Genomic DNA, 20,966 nt, shown 5'->3' on the forward strand with positions numbered 1-20,966 from the left:
ATACGATCATGCTGACAGGAAGCACGACACACTTTCATTCACACACCTAATAGTTATAACAATTACATGAATTATATGGCATCTAAGTATATTAGATACACATATATATTGTAGAAACAACATAGAATGATGTATTTGCATGATGTTTGATTATAAGTCCATTGAAAATTGTTCTTGAATGATTTTATGTATAGTTATAGGTAAAATCTCAGTTCTGTGGTTTGAAAAGATTTTACACCCTGAGGTCATTCAGAGGTCCTTAAGAAGAAGGGGGTCTGGAATGTTGTGGGCTCGAGCAGCTTCTGCTGTTATCTTGATCGAGCACTGAGCTGTGCCATCTCTGAGCCAATCATTCTTTTCCAAGCTATCTCACATTGACAAGTTCTTCCTTTAGTTTGGCTCATCTTCTTTGAAGCTTGCATGGCCATAAAGTTCTTAGCTGGGGGTTTTCGTTGGTTAGATAGACTGGCAGGAGCCTTCTTTTATGGCTCTGGGGTTGGTGATTTTGTGTCTGTAATGTTGAGTTCTGTGTGGAATTATGTTTGAACAATTCACCTGGAAGATTCATTTGTGTTTGTTTCGCACTCAATCCTACAACAGGGTATGTGAATATTGAACTATTTAGACGACTGGCTAATTCTAGCCCAGTCAAAGACGGAACTGATGACTCACAAAGCTCTGCTTCTCAATCATTTGCAGAATTTGGGTTTCAAAATCAATCTGACCAAGAGCTCGCTGTCACCCAGCCAGAGAATCTCCTTTCTGGGAACAGAAATAGACTCTGTGTCGATGAAAGCGCGGCTTACAACACAGCGCGCGCTCTCCATCCAACGCCTAGCGGCGTCATTCAAAATTGGCGACATCATTCCTCTCAAAATGTTGCAGAGGACTCTGGGTCGCATGGCATCGGCTTCAGCAGTACTTCAGCTGGGTCTGCTACATATGCGATCCCTCCAGTACTGGCTAAAACCCCGAGTCCCATCTCATGCTTGGGCATCTGGTCAATTTCGTCTCAGGGTAACTCAGGGCTGTATCAAAGCCCTGGAACCTTGGAAAACAGCCAGCTGGTACCAGTCAGGTGTCGACATAGGGACGAGCTCGAAGCTAAAAGTAGTCTCGACAGATGCTTCCAACCTCGGTTGGGGTGCCCTGTTTGAGGGCAGGCCCACTTCCGGCCTCTGTTCAGGCCCGGAGAAATGCCTACACATAAACTGTCTAGAGATGAGAGCTATCGAGTTAGCTCTGGAGGTTTTTCTCCCATACTTGCGAGGTCACCACGTCTTAGTCCGTATGGACATCATGGCGGTGGTGTCCTACATCCGCCAAGGCGGCATCAGATCTCGGAGCCTGTACACCAGGGCCAAACGCCTTCTCGTGTGGGCTCAGCACAATCTGCGCTCGCTGAGAGCGGCGCATATACCAGGCACCCTAAACCTGGGTCCAGACATGCTATCCAGGGGCAACGTTCCCCCAGGGGAATGGTCCCTTCACCCCAAGGTGATCCAGTTGTTATGGAGCATCTTTGGCAGGGCAGAGGTCGACCTCTTTGCCTCAGAAGACAATGCTCATTGCCCAATTTACTTTACGAAGAACAACGACACACTGGCCCACGACTGGCCCAGGCGTCCACTCTATGCGTTCCCACCGATCTCGTTGTTACCACAGGTGATCAAACGGATCAGGGAGACCAAATGCGCGATGCTCCTAGTAGCCCCGCTCTGGAGGAACCAGATGTGGTTCCCGGAGCTGATGCAGCTACCGGGAACGGCTCCGTGGCCAATTCCAGTGAGGAGAGACCTCCTCTCCCAGGCAAAAAGGAAGCTCTGGCATCCCCATCCCGAGCTGTGGGCCCTGCATGCATGGGCCCTCAATGGGTACCCGTTAACTTCCCAGAAGGAGTTTTAAACACTATCACAGAGGTCAGAGCTCCCTCTACTAGACGGCTCTACGCCTTAAAGTGGTCAGTGTTCTCTAACTGGTGCTCAGCGAGGAACATACAACCACAATGCTGTGGAGTATCGGAGGTGCTCTCCTTCCTCCAGGAGCTCTTGGACGCGGGTAGATCCCCTTCCACGCTCATTCGTAAGTTCGCCCACGCTCAAGTTATTTCCCTGTCTGCTCTCCCTATATCTGACGATGAAAGGGACGCAAACGTTTTCTGCCCCGTTAGGGCTCTTAGGATTTATGTGGAGCGTTCTGCGGTTTTCAGACAAACAGAACAGCTCTTTGTGTCCTTTGGTGGCCGCACTAAAGGTTTGGCTACCACTAAACAGAGCCTTTCACGTTGGATAGTCGATGCTATTTCATTGGCTTACGTGTCCAAAGGCCTCTCTTGCCCCCTGGGCGTCAGAGCTCATTCTACTAGAGGCATGGCCTCCTCTTGGGCTTGGTCCAGTGGGATTTCACTTCAAGATATCTGTATGGCGACGCTGACTGAGGAAGTTTTATTGAGCAGGCACGGAGTTTTACACGGGGTTCCCGTAGCATAAGCTAAGGCTTACGCAACACGAGAGTACTCTCGAAAGGGAACGTCTTGGTTACTAACGTAACCTCGGTTCCCTGAGATGAGGGAACGAGTGTTGCGTAACCTTGCCGTGCTTGTGCCCTGATATGTTATCGCTTCAGTCGATGAAAACAAAGCACCTATGGAAGGGCGCGGTTTATATAGCCTTGGCCACAGCCATTTTGGCGTCACAGCTGCCTCTCCATAGGTTGCAGCAGTTGCCGCAGAGCAGCCAATAAGCGCGCTAAGCCATCTCGCTTAGGTCTGCTGCTGCAGCAAGTGCGTTTTAAATTATACAAATTATAGGATAATTTTGGCTTCAATCTTCTTGAGAAAAAGGGGCTTTCCCGTAGTGTAAGCTAAGGCTTACGCAACACTCGTTCCCTCATCTCAGGGAACCGAGGTTACGTTAGTAACCGAGACGTTTGTTTTCATTTGTCACGTGTTCCTTTCTTTAGATTCCGCCACTCTTTAGTTTCCACGGTTACTATTATTAGTTAGGTTTAGCTGTTCACCTTGTTATCGTTCATATATAAGTTCCTATGTGTTCCCTTTGAGTTTGTCCGGTCTCTTTTCAGTTAGGTGTGTGTTTCCCGCTACCTGTTTGGATTTACACCTATTTGGATTATTATATTAAACCTTGTATTGGAACTTTATTCGTCTTTGTCTTCATCAGTCTGCCGATGCACACTCGTTACACCTTGTATATATTACATTTGTACCTACAATATGTTGCATGATCCACTGCTGTCAGGTAGAAATATTTTTATTTCATTCTTGCCTTATATTTTAACTTTAATAAGAAAAATTACAATAAAATTGACTTATAGTGTTTCTTCACTTACAGGTACTTTTATGTCCTAGGAGTGATTTGTATTAAAACTAAAAGATTTTTCTTTTGTTATCAAGGACTAATTAAAATTATAAGAAACTTTTTCTATATATATATATATATATATATATATATATATATATATATATATATATATATATATGTGACATTTCAAGATTACAAAAATTGTATATATAAATGAACTATTCCTTTACAACTAAAAGATCCAAAGAGAAAACAATTTGGTTCTTCTAATCTCAAAGCTGTGGGGCATGTGGAGCTTTATTAATAATCGAAAAAATGATCAAGGATAAACACTGGGGGAAAAAATCTGTGATGCTTCTGCGCACTTTAAGACTCATCTTCGTTCCTTTCATGCAGTTTATGCTGGTTAAAAAGGCATAGAAGAGGACACTGAAAGGAAATGTGTAATACTATGGCACTTCATGATTGGCTCATGTATATGTATATGATATGTTGTGTTTAGTTTTTGCCTAACGTGGCGCTGTGCATTATGGCCAAACATCTCCATTTTGGTCTTGTCTGTCCAAAGGATATTGTTCCAGAAATATTAAGGTTTGTTCAGATGGAACTGTGCTGCCATGTTCTTTTTAGAGAAAAGAAGCCCTTCCAAACATGTCATACTTGTCTCATCTTTTTCAAATTGTACTGCCATGAACTTTAACAATTAACATGGTAACTGAGGCCTATAGAGTCTGAGGTGTAGATCTTGGGGGTTTTACAATTTCTCTGAGCCTTGCAAGGTCTGACCTTGAGGTGAATTTGCTGGGACATACACTCCTGGGAAGATTGGCAACTGTCTTGAATGTTTTCCACTCGTGAATCTTCTAAAATAATGCACTTCAAATTGTTTGGAAATGGCTGAACAACCCTTTCCAGATTGTGTATATATATATATATATATATATACACACATATATACACACACACACACACACACACACATATATATATATACACTACCGTTCAAAATTTTGGGGTCAGTAAGATTTTTAATGTTTTTAAAAGAAGTATCTTCTGCTTACCAAGGCTGCATTTATTTGATTAAAAATACAAACAAAAACAGTAATATTGTGAAATATTATTCCAATTTAAAAAAGCTGTTTTCTATGTGACTATACAGTAAAGTGTAATTTATTCCTGTGATCAAAGCTGAATTTTCAGCATCATTACTCCAGTCTTCAGTGTCTTGGAGTAATGATGCTGAAAATTCAGCTTTGATCACAGGAATAAATTACAGTTTAAAATATATTAAAATAGAAAACAGTCATTTTAAATTGTCATAATATTTCACAATATTAATGTTTTTTTTTTTATTGTTTTTTATCAAATAAATGCAGCCTTGGTGAGCAGAAGATACTTCTTTTAAAAACATTAAAAAATCTTACTGACCCCAAACTTTTGAACGGTAGTGTATATGTATATATATATATTGGCAAAACGGGATTTGTTTCATGATAAAAAAGTTGTTGATTTTTATTTCCAAACATGTTTACAATGTAATTTCCACCACAGAATGCTATTAAACACAATCCAAGGTTTAATATGTGATTAAAATGACATGTTAAAATACTATTATAATACACAAACTAAGATTGTGGTATTTTAAAGAGAGATACACATAAACATGTTTTTGAAATAAATTTGCTTTCCTCACCTGTTGGACACTGTCCATTCCCTTCCGAAGCCTTTGCCAGTCATTGAATCGATCCAGAGCATCATCTATACTTAGAGTGCCCATCTTCACCTCCTCCTGAAGTTTGATCAGCTCATCCAGTCCTGGCGGCTGACTGGGCACAAAGGTGTCATAAGTGGACGAGATGCTATCCCTCTGCCTCGCTGTCACAATGGAGACCACAAAGTAGTTAAAATGTTGGACATATGATTTATCAATATTTAGTTATTATTTAAACTCAGTATTAAATGCTTACAGCAGATCCAAAACATGAAATCTCATGTCATTTCATAGTGTATATTGTATAAAACTATTCCATTTTCAGACAAACAAATCTTACTCTGTCTAGAAGGAAGAGAGTATAGTGTTTCAGCATCTCCTTGAGACTTTTTCTTTTGGAATACTGTTAAAGAAAATTCACATAAATACAGCACTATTATAGTCGTGGTTATTGCTTCCACACTGCATCAGTATACCAAACACATCTGAGAATGAGTCTGCATTATCCTGGAAAGTCCACAAGGTGGAGGCATGTATTCAAAAACATTCAACTCTCCCAGTCTCACAACAAACAGCATGAATGTTTCAAGATATGAGGTGTGTCAATATTGGATTATAATTAAATGTTTAATTATATATATATATATATATATATATATATATATATATATATATATATATATAAATATGAAACTGTTTCACAATCCTCATTGAAATAGTTGAATGAAATATAAGGACCAATGAGATCAATGAGGGCAAGCAAATGGATTTAAAGTGAAGCATGCAGTCAATGATGAAACTGATCGTGCTTTAAATTATATGCTGCATGCTCTCTGTGTCCCACTGCCATACGACTTTGAACCTGGTCCTTTTGTCATTGTTTGAGGCAGATGAGAAAAGTGGTTCTCAACTCCGGTCCTAGGGACCCACTGCTCTGCACATTTTGTATGTCTTCTTTATTTAACACACCAGATTCAGATCCTCAGCTCTTTAGGAAAGAGCCCTGAGTGTGTCATATAAGGGAAACAGTGAGTTGAAAGAAGTTGAGAGTCACTGCCTATAACATACTCATGAAGAGCACCACAATGTCCCAGCATTTAATTCAACATATTACAAAAGTAGCTGCAATAATGTGGAATTTTATGTGGCAGTCCTGCATACTTGGGAATCCTCTTTCATTCTGTCGTCCCCTGAGAAAATCAATGGTGCTGGCTTTCATTCTCTGTTATCAAGGGTTTCGTTACACTTGTGAAGTCCAAGTTGCCGTAGTTTGAGTCCAAAGGCACAGTACACATTTGCCCCTCCCCCGAAGACTCTCTACCTCGTGAGTAGGCGAAGAAATCTGATCAGTGCGTAGGCGAAAGACCCTATGTAGGAATGGATGGAAAAATCTTGCTTTCTTGCACTTAGTTTTTTCATGTTGTGGAATAAGATAGATGGAAAACATATGTAATGTGCAATGCTGACTCTACTTGGCCCCTGCTCTAAATGGTTGCCCTACATTTTTTGATCCCCATTAGGAACACAGATTATAAATCATAAAGAATGTGTGTTTTTTTTTGGTGTGTTTTTTGGAAAAACTTCTCGTCCGAAATTTTCGTACGTTAAAAAATAAATATAACCTCACGTTGTGTCAATCACGTTTAAGGTCCGCAAATTTTCGCATACATTTTTTTGTATTCATCATTCGTGATTTTGAATTGTCAAAACACCATTCAAAATGCTTGCTACGGATGCGAAAAATGCAGAAAATCGAACCTGATCCGAATTGTTTTATGACGGACGAAAGTTTCGGAGGCAGTATATAAGCTTGATTGACAAAACGTGACCTTTAGGGTTGTGTTTAGGGGTAGGGTTAGGGGATAGAATGTACAGTTTGTCCAGTATAAAAATCATTATGTCTATGGAAAGTCCCCATAACAAAGTCCCCCATACCAGCTCCCACTGTAAAGACCAGCACATTATGAGTATGACACACAGTATTCCCAGCAGCGAGACTGATAAACTCTTCCCAACCCCCTCTGAACCCAACACACGCATACAGTACATACACTCAACTTGCTTACCGCAGCACTGCCACACAGACACAGCATAATGACAAGGAAATATGAATCTAAAACAGTAGCTAAAACTACACCCTAAAGACTTGTTCAACAATCTGTGAAGAGAGTGATGATGTATGATGTACTTGGTTTCCTCAGTTTCAACCAGTCATGTAATGAATTTAATACAAATGGTTCATGGAAAATAACATGCCTCAAGTTTTTTATTACTTTGCTTTGAACATTGTGAACACTATATTTAATGTGCTCTGATGATGTATGTGAAATATATACAAGGCCATTTAAACTGGTCCATGTTATTCTTTCTAAAACTTTCAGTAAACGTCAGTGATTAGTGGCAATCAGTGGTTAAAATGAACTGAAGACTCCCTCCATGATATAAATACAAATGCCCAGATAATATGAATTTGATGTAAGCCTGTTGTGATGTCTGTATATAATACAGAAATATATACAAAATGAGTTTGTATATCAGAAGAAGGGGATTTCAGAGAGAAGCTGATAACAAATATCCTGAAAAAATAGCACATATCTTTGGCCTTCTTTTTGTCCATCATTTAAATTTTTTCCTTCTCATATTTCAGTCCAATAAGAAACCTTAGCCAAAATTTGATTGTCAATAAAAAAAAAATTAAAAAAAAATGTCTTAAATGTTATAAATACACGCTCGCCTGCAAGCAAACGCCGTCACAAGACATGATGACGCTAACCGAAAGCTAATGTATTCTCCCCTGTGGCTCAGTGGCGGAATCTTAGACTGTCATGCTAGAGACCCGGGTTCTCTCGCGGCAGATAAAATTTATGCTGTTCGCTTCTCCGAGCTCGCGGCCAGTTTTTCTTACATACAGAAAGCAAGCCCGCTCTCTCCCTCGTTGGGCCGCGCAGATTGCGCCGTTCAAGGGATGACAAAGCGGGCGGTCACGAGCAACGTTCAGCGTGCGCCTCACTCACCGGCGAAAAGAGAAGAGAGTGTGTTAGTCCCGCTGCGGCTGGACAACCGCCAATTCTCACACATTTCTCAGTCCCCTCTTAAGTTCAGGCGACTGGAAATATTACTATTGCAGTAAACGAGCCTGTTTTAAATACACGCACGCCTGCAAACAAACGCCGACGCGACACATGAGGTCGCTTTTTATATGCTCGCGCTAACCAAAAGCTAATGCGTTTTCCCCTGTGGCTCAGTGGCAGAATCATACGCTTTCGTGCGGGAGATCCGTGTTCGATCCCAGCTCTCGGGGCAGATAAAAATGTATGCTGCTTGCTTCTCCGAGCTCGCGGCCAGTCTTTCTTACTTACAGAAAGCGAACCCGCCTCTCGCACCACACCTACTCATGGTGCTCGAGTATTTATGAGCGTCTAAACACGAGAGAAGAAAAGACGGTTAAGTCCCGCAGCGCTGCGGCTGGACCACCGTCGAAGCTTAACGCTCTGTCAGTCCCCGTTGCCACGGCTACTGCAGCTGTTTACCTCGCAGTCAACGAGCCGGTATATCTACCCGCTCGCCTGCGCGCAACCGCCGTTCTCACGGCAACCCAGAGAAATTTCAAAAGAGCATAATGTCTGGTTGCACGGCTGACGCCGTATGTGTTTCAAGTGCAGTGAATGTGCCCACGTTTCTGTGCTCACCCCTGTACACAAGCACTATACATCCCGTGTCTCTCACAGAGCCCACTCTCATAAAGCAGGCAAAAGCCGCTTTAGTGTTAAAAGTAGGTCACGTGTCCACTTCTCTGTGCCCACACCTACTCACTGCCCGCTCTGTCACACGGCCTCGCACGACCGGTCATGTTTTGAATGTAAGTCCTGTGCCCGCACTCGAGCGCTCACACATACTAACGAACATTTTCGCCCCGACGCCGCCATCGCGCGTCGCTCCTCACACTATATGTTCCCCGTCCAAAGCCACCGGGACACTGTGTGTAAAACGGCCAGCTATCGCTGCGTGCGATCCGCCGTATCTAAGCACCAAGAGCGCGCGCGCCGCGCCCGCCCCTCCGTTTCGAGCTCTCGAGCCCGCGATGCGCGGCGATCGGAGCCCGGAGGCCATTCTGCCCCTGGCTGCACACGCTAAAGCGTGGGAAGCTATTCCAGGCGCATCAGAATGGGTGCTAAGCACAGTAAAACAGGGCTATACGCTGCAGTTCGCTCGCCGCCCTCCGCGCTTTCAAGCGCGTATCGAGACCAGAGTGAATGGGGAAGTAGCACATCTACATCGAGCAGAAATAGCTACACTTCTGTGCAAAAGGGCTATAGAACCGGTTTCCCCTTCCATGAGCGAGTCGGGCTTTTACAGCCGTTATTTCCTCATTCCCAAGAAGGACGGAGCTCTCAGACCAATTTTGGATCTGAGACGTTTGAACAAGGCTCTTATGAGAAGACCGTTCAAAATGCTCACAACCAGACAAATTCTCGCGCGAATTCGCCCGAGGGACTGGTTTATATCTCTCGATCTAAAAGACGCGTACTTTCAGATCCAGATAATACCACGTCACAGGCCATTCTTGAGATTCGCCTTCGACGGTCAGGTATATCAGTACACCGTCCTGCCGTTCGGCCTGTCTTTGGACCAAGAGCTCGCTGGTGCCCAGTCAATCAACCACTTTTCTGGGTTTGGATCTGGACACTGTAGCGATGACGGCCCGCCTGTCGACACAGCGCGCGCGCTGCATTCGACGCCTGGCCGCGTCCTTCCGGCCAGGCAGCACCGTACCTCTCAAAACATTTCAGAGGTTACTGGGTTGTATGGCCTCAGCCGCAGCAGTGCTTCGGCTGGGCCTTTTACGAATGCGCCCGCTACAACGCTGGCTGAATGCCCGAGTGCCTCACAGAGCATGGGCTTCCGGCGGTATCCGCATCAGAGTGATTCAGAGCTGCGTTTCAGCACTGAAGCCCTGGTTAGCGGCCGACTGGTACCAGCGGGGAGTGACAAGGGGAGCTATCTCACACCGCAAAGTTATCTCGACGGACGCTTCCACCTCAGGCTGGGGCGCTCTGTTCGAGGGCAAACCGGTTTTTGGCCTATGGTCAGACCAGGAAAAATGCCTCCACATAAACTGCTTGGAGATGATAGCGGTCGAGAACGCGCTCAAGCGCTTCCTCCCATTCATACAGGATCACCATGTGCTAGTCCGCTCGGACAACATGTCCGTGGTATCCTATGTGAACCGACAGGGCGGTGTCAGATCCAGGAATCTGTGCAAGCTGACAGAACGCCTTCTCGTGTGGGCTTACCGCTCGCTGAGAGCCGCGCACGTGCCGGGCCACCTGAATGTCGGTCCAGACAGACTGTCCAGGGACAACATTCCCCCGGGAGAGTGGTCCCTGCACCCCCAGACAGTCCAGTTTCTCTGGCGCCTATTCGGCAGAGCGGAGATCGACCTCTTTGCGTCGGAAGACAATGCACAATGCCCGAAGTTTTACTCGAAGAGCGAGGACGCGCTGTCCCAGACATGGCCCAGCCTCCTGCTGTATGCTTTTCCTCTGATCTCCCTGTTACCACAGGTCATTTCGAGGATCAGAGAAACGCACCACTCAGTGCTTCTTATAGCCCCGCGATGGGAAAACCAAACTTGGTACCCAGAGCTGGTGAGGCTGTCGCACCCACCCCCGTGGCCGATCCCGGTGAGAAAGGATCTCCTTTCCCAAGCCGGTGGATCGATCTGGCATCCCCATCCAGAGCGTTGGTCGCTGCATGCATGGGTGATCAACGGATACCCGTTGACCTGTCAGAAGGGGTCGTGAACACGATCACACAGTCTAGAGCCCCCTCCACGAGACGGCTCTACGCGTCTAAATGGTCGGTGTTTTCCAAATGGTGCGCTACTAAAAGCTTGGATCTGCGCGCATGCGGGGTCCCGCGGGTGCTCTCCTTCCTACAAGAGCTGTTGGAAAAGGGCAGATCCCCTTCCACGCTCAAAGCATATGTGGCCGCTATTGCAGCGTTCGCTGAGACGACGCGCGGCCGGGCAATGGGAAGGAATGAGCTCATTATCCGCTTCCTCAGAGGAGCTAGACGGATGAATCCCCCGCGGCCCCCCTCGGTTCCTTCTTGGGATCTGTCCTTGGTCCTGGCGGCCCTGAAGGCTTTTCCCTTTGAACCGCTTGAATCCGTGGATCTAAGGTACCTGTCGCTTAAAACCGTTTTTCTGATAGCTCTGTCTTCAGTCAAACGAGTGGGTGATCTGCACGCGCTATCTGTTAGCCCTGCATGTCTTGAGTTCGGGCCGAATGACTCGAAAGTCATTCTCAGACCGAGACACGGTTACATCCCCAAAGCGATTGGAACCCCGTTTAGGGCACAAGTTATTTCCCTTTCGGCTCTGCCAGCATCCGATAATGGGGACAGTGATAACCTCCTATGCCCTGTCTGGGCGCTGAGAGTTTACATCACGCGCTCCGCCGCTTTCAGGCGTTCAGAGCAGCTCTTTGTTTCCTTCGGCGGACGCACCAAGGGTCTCGCCGCCTCGAAGCAGAGCCTGTCCAGGTGGATAGTGGACGCGATCGCAGCAGCTTATGCCTCCAAACACCTGCAGTGCCCTCTGGGCATCAGAGCCCACTCCACTAGAGGCATGGCCTCGTCGTGGGCCTGGTCCAGCGGAATTTCTATCCACGATATTTGTATGGCGGCGGGCTGGGCCTCCCCGTCAACATTCGTGAGGTTTTATAACCTGGAAGTTCCTGCCCTACAGGCAAAAATATTGTCAGTATAAGTGACATGCATGCTCTGCCCAGTTCTCGTGTGCAGACTACGTTCATATGCTGGCGCTATTCTGGTACTATACTCAGGGTGAAGTGTTTGACTCAGACCGGCTGATCCGCTCTGTTTCCTATTTCCCGTTACGCGCTGTTATCGGTGCTGGCCCGCACTGCTGGCCGCCCGTATTCCTCTCTGTGGCGCGGGGATTTTTCTCTTCATGTGAGACCGACTATGTTGTTCTTCTCCTACCCTTATGAGTGCTTATGTACTGTATGGGCTCGCTCTGCCGGCCCTACTGTTTTGCACTGTTATATGCTTATAGACCGGCCGCGCCGCTCTATTTCATATACTGCATGAAGTACTTGTACTGTGCTGGCCCGTCTCTCCGACCGGCCACATATTCCAGCAGAATGTTTTTCCCCGGTTTCCCTGGGATTCATGGGCTGGATGCTCGGCGCACACGGCGTTGACAAGGGGTTCCCGATGCGTAAGCAACTTACGCAATACGAGAGAACCTCTCGTAAGAGAACGTACTCGGTTACTAATGTAACCTCGGTTCTCTCTAGAAGAGGGAACGAGTATTGCGTAACCTGCCGTGTCGCGCCACGAGCTTTTGCGCTTCAGACTGCGAAAACCAGAATTTTAGCCTGTGAGCACTGAATATATACACGCTGGCCACACCCATTCTGACGGTTAGAAGGGTGTGGAGGGCGCGAAGCGTTGCCGCGTTCAGAGCGCTCACTGATAGGCTTAAGCAGTTGCCGCCGAGCAGCCAATGAGCACGCTTATACAGCCTGCCTAGGTCTGTCGGCTGCTGCACTGCGTTGACAATGAATACAAAATTAAGGATAATTTTTTGGCTTCAGATCTCGAAGAAAGAAGACTTTCCCGATGCGTAAGCAACTTACGCAATACTCGTTCCCTCTTCTAGAGAGAACCGAGGTTACATTAGTAACCGAGTACGTTTGTTTGCTTCGGTGCTGTAAGCTCCGTCTTAGCCTTGTATTTCTTTGTTTTGAACCATCATTTACTACCATTTTTAGTTGTTTATACTACTACATTATACCCAACATCTCAGATTAACCTGACATCGCTAGCTTCTGTTATTAGTACTACTAGCACAAAACGCTAGTAATTCGCTAGCCTGTTAACGCGCCACCCGTGCGCTCAGCTATTTTTATTTATTTATTTTTCTCTCGCGCGTCCGCGCCTTTGAGTTCATAAAAAGCTCAGGTGAGTAAGAATCAGTCAACAAACACGGTGAGTAATGTCTTGTCCTGTTATTGTCACCTGCACTTCATGTCACATGTTTAGCATAGCCTTCTCTGTCGGCAATATAGGATTTATATGTGATGAATGTAAGGAGACAGTTAGGTTGACAGAGAAGATTTCAGAATTAGAAACACGCATCCAAACTTTAATTGAGGATAGTAAGAGTGCTAGTGCTTTAGATGTTTTGGATGCGCATAGCATAGTGAACTCTTTACATGAGTCGGTTCCGGCTGAAGTAGAGCCTGTGCAGCCAGGCAAATGGGTGACAGTGAGGGATCGCTCTAGTCGCGGATCTAAAAACCACTCTTCCGTTCCGATTACCATAACAAATCGATTTGCCCCGCTCAGTGAAACACCCACTGAGAATGATTGTGCCCTAGTTATTGGCGATTCTATTACACGGAACGTGAAAATAGAGACACCAGCCACCATAGTCACATGTTTGCCGGGAGCCAGAGCGCCTGACATCAAAGCAAATTTAAAAGTGCTGGCTAATGCTAATCGTAAATTCTCTAAGATCATTATTCATGTCGGCACTAATGATGTTCGACTCCGCCAGTCGGAGATCACCAAAATTAATATTAAAGAGGTGTGTGAACTTGCAAGTACGATGTCAAGGACTGTAATTTGCTCTGGCCCCCTTCCTGTTCGCAGGAGTGATGAGATAGTTAGTAGATTGTGTTCGCTTAACGGTTGGCTGTCTAAGTGGTGTCCGCTTAATAATATAGAATTCATAGACAATTGGAAAAGTTTTTGGGGCAAACCTGACCTGTTGAAAAGAGATGGTATTCATCCCTCCTGGGATGGTGCTGCTCTTCTCTCTAGTAATATGGCTCATAGTCTTAGAGCTCAAACATGACAATCTGGGGCTCAGGTCAGGAAGCAGACAGACTGGCTTAACCGACCGTCTCCTAGCGGCCTCGCGTCACCAAGGTCAGATAAATCCCATCACATAGAGCCTCTTTCACCTAGCTATCATCATATAGAGACTGTGTCTGTTCCCCGAACTTGGAAATCCAAAAAACGTTTAAACCCATCTAAGGTTAAAAATTTAATTGATGTTCAACAAATAAAAAACAGCTATAATACAGATGAGCAAATGCTAAAGCTTGGGTTGCTGAATATTCGATCGCTTACTTCAAAAGCACTCGTTGTTAATGATATGATTTCAGATAATAAACTAGATGTGCTGTGTTTGACAGAAACCTGGCTAAAACCAAACGATTACATTACTTTAAATGAATCAACCCCGCAAGATTACTGTTATAAACATGAGCCTCGTCTGAAACGCAAAGGGGGTGGTGTTGCTGTAATTTATAGTAATAGTTTCAAAACCACTAAGAAATCAAGTTTTAAATATAATTCTTTTGAAGCATTGGTGCTTAATGTAAAAATATATAGTGTAAACGATAAATCACGTTTGAGATTTGTGCTGGCTACTGTATACAGGCCACCAGGGCACCATACAGACTTTATCAAAGAATTTGCGGACTTTCTATCAGAATTAATATTGACTGCAGATAAAGTACTAATTGTTGGTGATTTTAATATACACATCGATAATGAAAAAGATGCATTGGGATTGGCATTTAAAGACATTGTAAATTCAATTGGAGTTAGACAACACGTGTCAGGACCTACTCATCGTCGTAATCATACTCTAGATCTAATATTATCACACGGAATAGATGTTGATGCCGTTGAAATTCTGCAGCAGAGCGATGACATCTCAGATCATTACCTAGTCTCGTGTAATTTGCATTTAGCCAAGGCTGCAAAGCCGACTCCGTGTTTCAAATATGTGAGACCTATCACTTCTGCCACTAAAGATTGCTTTATTAATAATCTTCCTGATCAGTTTCATCATCTCAGCATCCCGGATAGCTTAGAAGAACTAGATATTACAACAGAAACGTTTAACTCTCTCTTTTCCAGCACTTTAGACACAGTTGCTCCGTTGCGCTTAAAGAAGATTAAAGAAAATAGTCCAACGCCGTGGTACAACGAGCACACTCGGGCCCTTAAGAGAGCAGCCAGAAAAATGGAGCGCAACTGGAAGAAAACAAAACTAGAGGTATTTCGCATTTCATGGAAGGAGAGCTCAATTACTTACAGAGAGGCTTTAAAAGCTGCTAGATCTGCTTATTTTTCAACCCTATTAGAAGAAAATAAACATAATCCTAGGTATTTATTTGAAACGGTGGCTAAACTAACGAAAAATAAAGCTTCAAGCCCAGAAGTTTCCAAGCAACACAGCAGTAATGATTTTATGAACTTCTTCACTTATAAGATCGATAATATCAGGGACAAAATTATAACTATGCAACCGTCTACTACAGTATCGCATCAGGCAGTGCATTGTAGTCTCCCTGAGGAAAAATTTGATTCATTCGTTGCTATAGGAGAGGAAGAATTTACTAAACTCATTAAATCATCTAAATCGACAACATGTATGTTAGACCCTATACCAACTAAGCTACTGAAAGAGATGCTTCCAGAGGTCATAGATCCTCTTCTTAATGTCATTAATTCATCTTTGTCTCTAGGATACGTACCAAAAAACTTTAAGCTGGTTATGATTAAACCGCTTGTTAAAAAACCGCAACTTGATCCTACAGAATTAGTCAATTACAGGCCGATCTCGAATCTACCTTTTCTGTCAAAGATATTAGAAAAGGCAGTATCCTCACAACTGTGTTCCTTTCTTGAAAGAAATGATATCTGCAAGGATTTCCAGTCCGGATTTAGACCATACCATAGTACCGAGACAGCTCTCGTTAGAGTCACAAATGATTTGCTCTTATCATCCGATCGTGGTTGTACCTCGCTATTAGTGTTACTCGATCTTAGTGCTGCATTTGACACCATTGACCACAACGTTCTTTTAAATAGATTAGAACATTATGTTGGCATTACGGGAAATGCACTAGCATGGTTTAAATCATACTTATCTGACCGTTATCAGTTTGTAGCAGTAAATGATGAGATGTCTCATCGATCACAAGTTCAGTATGGCGTACCACAAGGCTCAGTACTAGGACCTCTGCTGTTCACTCTGTACATGCTACCATTAGGAGATATCATTAGGAAACATGGAATTAGCTTTCACTGTTATGCTGACGATACTCAGCTGTATATTTCTTCAAAACCTAACGGAATTTATCAATTCACAAAATTAACGGAATGCATAGCGGATATAAAAAATTGGATGACTCGTAATTTCCTACTTCTAAATTCTGAAAAAACAGAGTTTCTAATTATTGGACAAAAAACGTCCTCACGTAATAACCTAGAATACTGTCTAGCACTCGATGGCTGCTCTGTTAAGTCTTCGTCGTCGGTTAGGAACCTGGGTGTGCTCTTTGATACCAATCTTTCATTTGAAAGTCACGTGTCTAGTATCTGTAAAACTGCATTTTTCCATCTTAAAAATATATCTAAATTAAGCCATATGCTCTCATTGACAAATGCGGAACAATTAGTTCATGCGTTCATGACCTCAAGGCTAGATTATTGTAATGCTCTACTGGGTGGTTGCCCTGCACGCTTAATAAACAAACTACAGCTGGTTCAAAACGCAGCAGCTCGAGTTCTTACCAGAACCAGGAAGTATGACCATATTAGCCCAGTTCTGTCAAAACTGCATTGGCTCCCTATTAAACATCGCATAAATTTTAAAATATTGCTGATTACTTACAAAGCACTAAATGGTTTAGCTCCGCAGTACTTGAGCGAGCTCTTAACGCATTATAGTCCGTCACGTCTATTGCGATCTCAAAATTCCGGCCAGTTACTAATACCTAGAATATCAAAATCGACTGCTGGCGGTAGATCCTTTTCTTATTTAGCACCAAAGCTCTGGAACAGTCTTCCTACCATTGTCCGGGAAGCAGACACACTCTGTCAGTTCAAAGCCAGATTAAAGACACATCTCTTTGACCTAGCATTCACATAATACATTATAGACTTCTATAATTTAATGTTAGGCTGCATAGATTAGGTCAGCCGGAACCGGGAACACTTCCCATAAATCCTGATGTACTCGTTACATCATGAGAAGAATGGCATCTAAGCTAATTTTAGTGTCTGTGTTTATCCCAAAGTTTTCCTGCAGCCTGCCGGATCCAGGCCGTATCCAGATCTGACGAAGGACCTTCGCCTGGACCGATGACAACGCAGTGCTGAAGTGCCAACTAGTCTCTCCCTATGGAGGATCCCTCTACCACTATACAGATAAGGCGTTGTCGGGAAAATTCGTTTCGCGTTCCTGCCCCAAAGCAACAAAATAAAATGAAATTGTTTATCAAAATTTATAAGGAAAGACAAGTACTTTGTTTAGGCTTGGCTTGTAGGGAATTCCAAACCTGCGTATATTCAAACGCACATAACTATAGAACCCATTCTAAATGCGCATGTGAACGCCATCAGTGTTTCTCACAGGTTCGCGTTTAAAGTCTGTGTAGAGGGAATGGTGTCGTCTTAGCGGCCCCTAATTTAATAACAAATGATCGTTGCGACGGAAGCAAATCAATCAAAACTAACTTTAGATGGAAAATAACTTAACTCTGCTATAAAGCCAAAACAATCTCTGTTACCTTAAATTATACGCTTATCTCTGTAAAGCTGCTTTGAAACAATCTACATTGTTAAAAGCGCTATATAAATGAAGATAAAAAAAAAAAAAAAAAAAGTTAGTCAAGCTCGCATCAGCTGACTCTCAGCTGATCCATGTCTACCTATAGGAATACGATGCCTATCACTGTATTCATATAAGCTCCTTCAGTATTATCAACAGCTATCGTATTTCTCAGGTACCAATTCCCTCCTCCATCCCCAGCTCCTCCTCTCGTCAGTCAGGATTTGGCATTCTAATTCCCCCGAATCAGACTAACATTCTCTAATTATGTTGTACAATAAAATTAATTAATGATATCTGCAACACATTCATGTTGGTTCTGTTCTGTTTATCCAAAGAGGGGTTATTGCTGCTTGCCCTGCTCTTATCCATGCTAGGCTGCATGGATCCGCAGGGAGTTCTTTCCCAGAACAGAACCATACCGCCAATCCAAACTGTATGCTAACTGTCAATCGTATTTGATGATAGTGGTCCTGAAAAAAACTGGCTCATACTCACAAACACTAGGCTTTGCTGCTCAGACTCTATTGTTAAATATGAGAATAGTGATAAATATAAGGCTATTAAAAATGCTGTATGCCTCCAAAGAAACAGTGGCGATTAGCTTGAGACATGGCTGTGGACACTTGATGTGTTGTAACTTTTAGTTGCTAAGCAATTGTTCCTCTGTGAGTGCTGGTCAAAGGTGATGCAGGAATTGTGTGTTTTATTGTTTCACAAAAATAAGACAAAAGTTCTATCTGGAATCATGCTCTGAATTTGCAAGGAATGTCTAAAAGGGTTGAATACTGTTGTTCATGAGATCTTTCGGTCACAAAAAGATAAAATGATTGTGATCTAGGAAGAGTACTGCTTCTTTTATGCTTTATGAATACAGCTCAAGAACTGTGTAAATTATTTATAAAGCTCTAACAATACAAGTCACTTGGCACCTTCATCTAAATTATTATTAATGAAACTGAAATTGAACATTTTAGAATGCTGCCTGTGATGAACGGTCCATATTAAGGTCTCTTTTCTCCCAGTCTATTAAAGGATTATAGGGGAAATAACAGTCTGAAATATTAAGTATTTATAATCACTGAGAACTGACTGAACTGGGCCAGCACAGCGGCACCATCCATTGTAATAGGCAAAATTGAAGGAATCATTTAGACAAGCATCAGCTCTTGGAATAATTTTTTTATATGTTTTGATGTCACAACAGATATTGAATAAGTGAATTTGCAGTCAGTGTCACCAATCCATTAAAGGTCCTCAATTGGCCAATGACAAAAACAAACTCTGCATAAATAATAATAATCATTTCTTGATCTTAATTAAAATAGAAAATTCAAACCTTGTGCAATGAAAGGAGTCTTGTCCTCCGGGGTGGGAAGTGAATCAGGCCGTGGGGTCGGTGCAGGGGGGCGGTTCACTATTACCACAGGCCTGCTGGATGTAAGGATGGTGTCATACTCTTCCTCATTTCTACCCAGAGGAGTATAGACATTCTCATCTTCATTGTGTTGGTGTTCCTCATTAGGATCACCCACCCGAAGATTATCTGTGTAAAGAACAGCAGGGGTAAATTTATTGTCTGTATTTATATGATCTTACTTTTATTAATATGATACAGTGAATGACAATCCTCTGTTGTCTTCCAGAGATGTACAACTTGGGCAGTTTTGCATTATGATTAATTTACAGCACAGCAAAATAAAAATGTTTTGAATTTCATAATGAACTTGGGCAAGCTCTGTGCTGACGCTGGCTTCCTTTCAAGTATACTACAAATTGAGACATCCTTCTAAGATGCTTGATGATGTTGGAACTGAGGTATGCAGCCATCTAATCGAGAAATACTCAAATGACTGTCTTAATGAGTGAGCCATTGAATCATTCACTCATTCGATTTGTTAAAAAAAAACACTCATTCATGGTGAAACACCACTGTGTGTTGCTCAGAGGAGCAGCGGTTAATTTTGCTGTGGGTTCTTTAGTAACTATTTTCACTGACAAAGGAAAAATAAACAAAGTAACTGGGAATATTGTGTCTAAAAAGTTAAGAAATTACTGTGTTTCACAATTGCTTTGACTCAATTCTCAAATGAAATTTTCTCAAAACAATAGATTTCTTGTTTTTAACTATTAGTTCCTTGTATGTTGCATGTTTTTTGGCATAAAAGAGTAATTTTAATGCATTGTATTTTTTAGGGCTTGCATTTTTATAGGATGAAATTCAACATGGTCGTATATTTAAACTTTAAATATTTAATTTCAAAACATTTCAGACCATTGGCGTAGGAACCAGGGGGGGACGGGGGGGACGTGTCCCCCTCAATATTGGAAAATGCTGCATGTGTCCCACCCAAAAATTAGCCTATACCGCAGGGACAAAAACTGTACATTTGGAACTTTTATTTTGAAAGCGCGACAAAGAAGATATCCGGTTTTTCCAGCAGATCAAACCCAGAGTGATAGGTCAAACCTTCCCATTTCATGCTACAGTATGTTTGAATAATCACCAGCTTCATATTCTTAACTTTTCATCTATAGCTGGAGCATCTGATTGAAGTTAACATTACAATAGGAACATAAAAATACGTTACCGGTGCGCACCAGCTTTGAACTGGAAACAAGACTCGACTTTGTATGAGGTAAATCAGTCTCAGTCAAGCGGATGAAATTAGCAAGCTTTTTAAAATTGAATTATGGATACGAGGCATATGACAATTAAATCAACAATGGAATTTTTGCACGTGTGTTATGCTTTGTGAGAGGTGCTAACTAACGTTACGTTAGATAGCTAGCCACATAGCTATAGATATAGCTGGCAATCGATTTCTCTGTGTTAACCTTAGCAAAAGTAAAATTTTTGATTCCATACACGTTGTACCACGTCACCATGCTGTATGTTACTAATAACAACCCCCCCCCCCCCCCCCAATGTCAAAGTCATTCCTACGCCCCTGTTTCAGACACATTTTCAGTATTAAAAATTCAATAATCCATATTCACCTTTTTAAAATATTTTTAGTTTTTAAAGTATTCAGTCTGTTTAAAAATACAACTTATTTGACGAGAAATTTTCAGTCCATTTTATTTCGCTTTAAAAATTAGCTTCCACAAATTCAGTGGTTCAAATTCAACAGAAAATTCAACATTGCACATCCGGGAACTGCAGGAAAAGCAGAAGAGTACCGATGCATAATCTCTATGTGCTGTTTGTTTGCTCACCAGCAGGTGGTGCAAGCGTTTGTTAACTAAAACCAGAGAAACAGTTATT

General features: G+C 43.0%; 1 protein-coding gene across 1 annotated transcript in view; it reads right to left on the minus strand.

The window, feature by feature from the left end:
* The window catches only part of LOC307155819 (B-cell scaffold protein with ankyrin repeats-like), a 241,732-nt gene that overhangs the window by 17,210 nt on the left and 203,556 nt on the right, over positions 1–20,966 (minus strand). Inside the window, exons 9-11 of the mRNA XM_079866781.1 lie at positions 19,038–19,244; positions 5,372–5,434; positions 5,014–5,195 (exon numbers count right to left, since the gene is read on the minus strand). Coding sequence (XP_079722907.1) covers positions 5,014–5,195; positions 5,372–5,434; positions 19,038–19,244 — 452 coding nt within the window. The remainder of the gene's footprint in view (positions 1–5,013; positions 5,196–5,371; positions 5,435–19,037; positions 19,245–20,966) is intronic.

Source organism: Squalius cephalus, assembly GCF_949319135.1.
Source record: "Squalius cephalus genome assembly, chromosome: 3".
NCBI lineage: Eukaryota > Metazoa > Chordata > Actinopteri > Cypriniformes > Leuciscidae > Squalius > Squalius cephalus.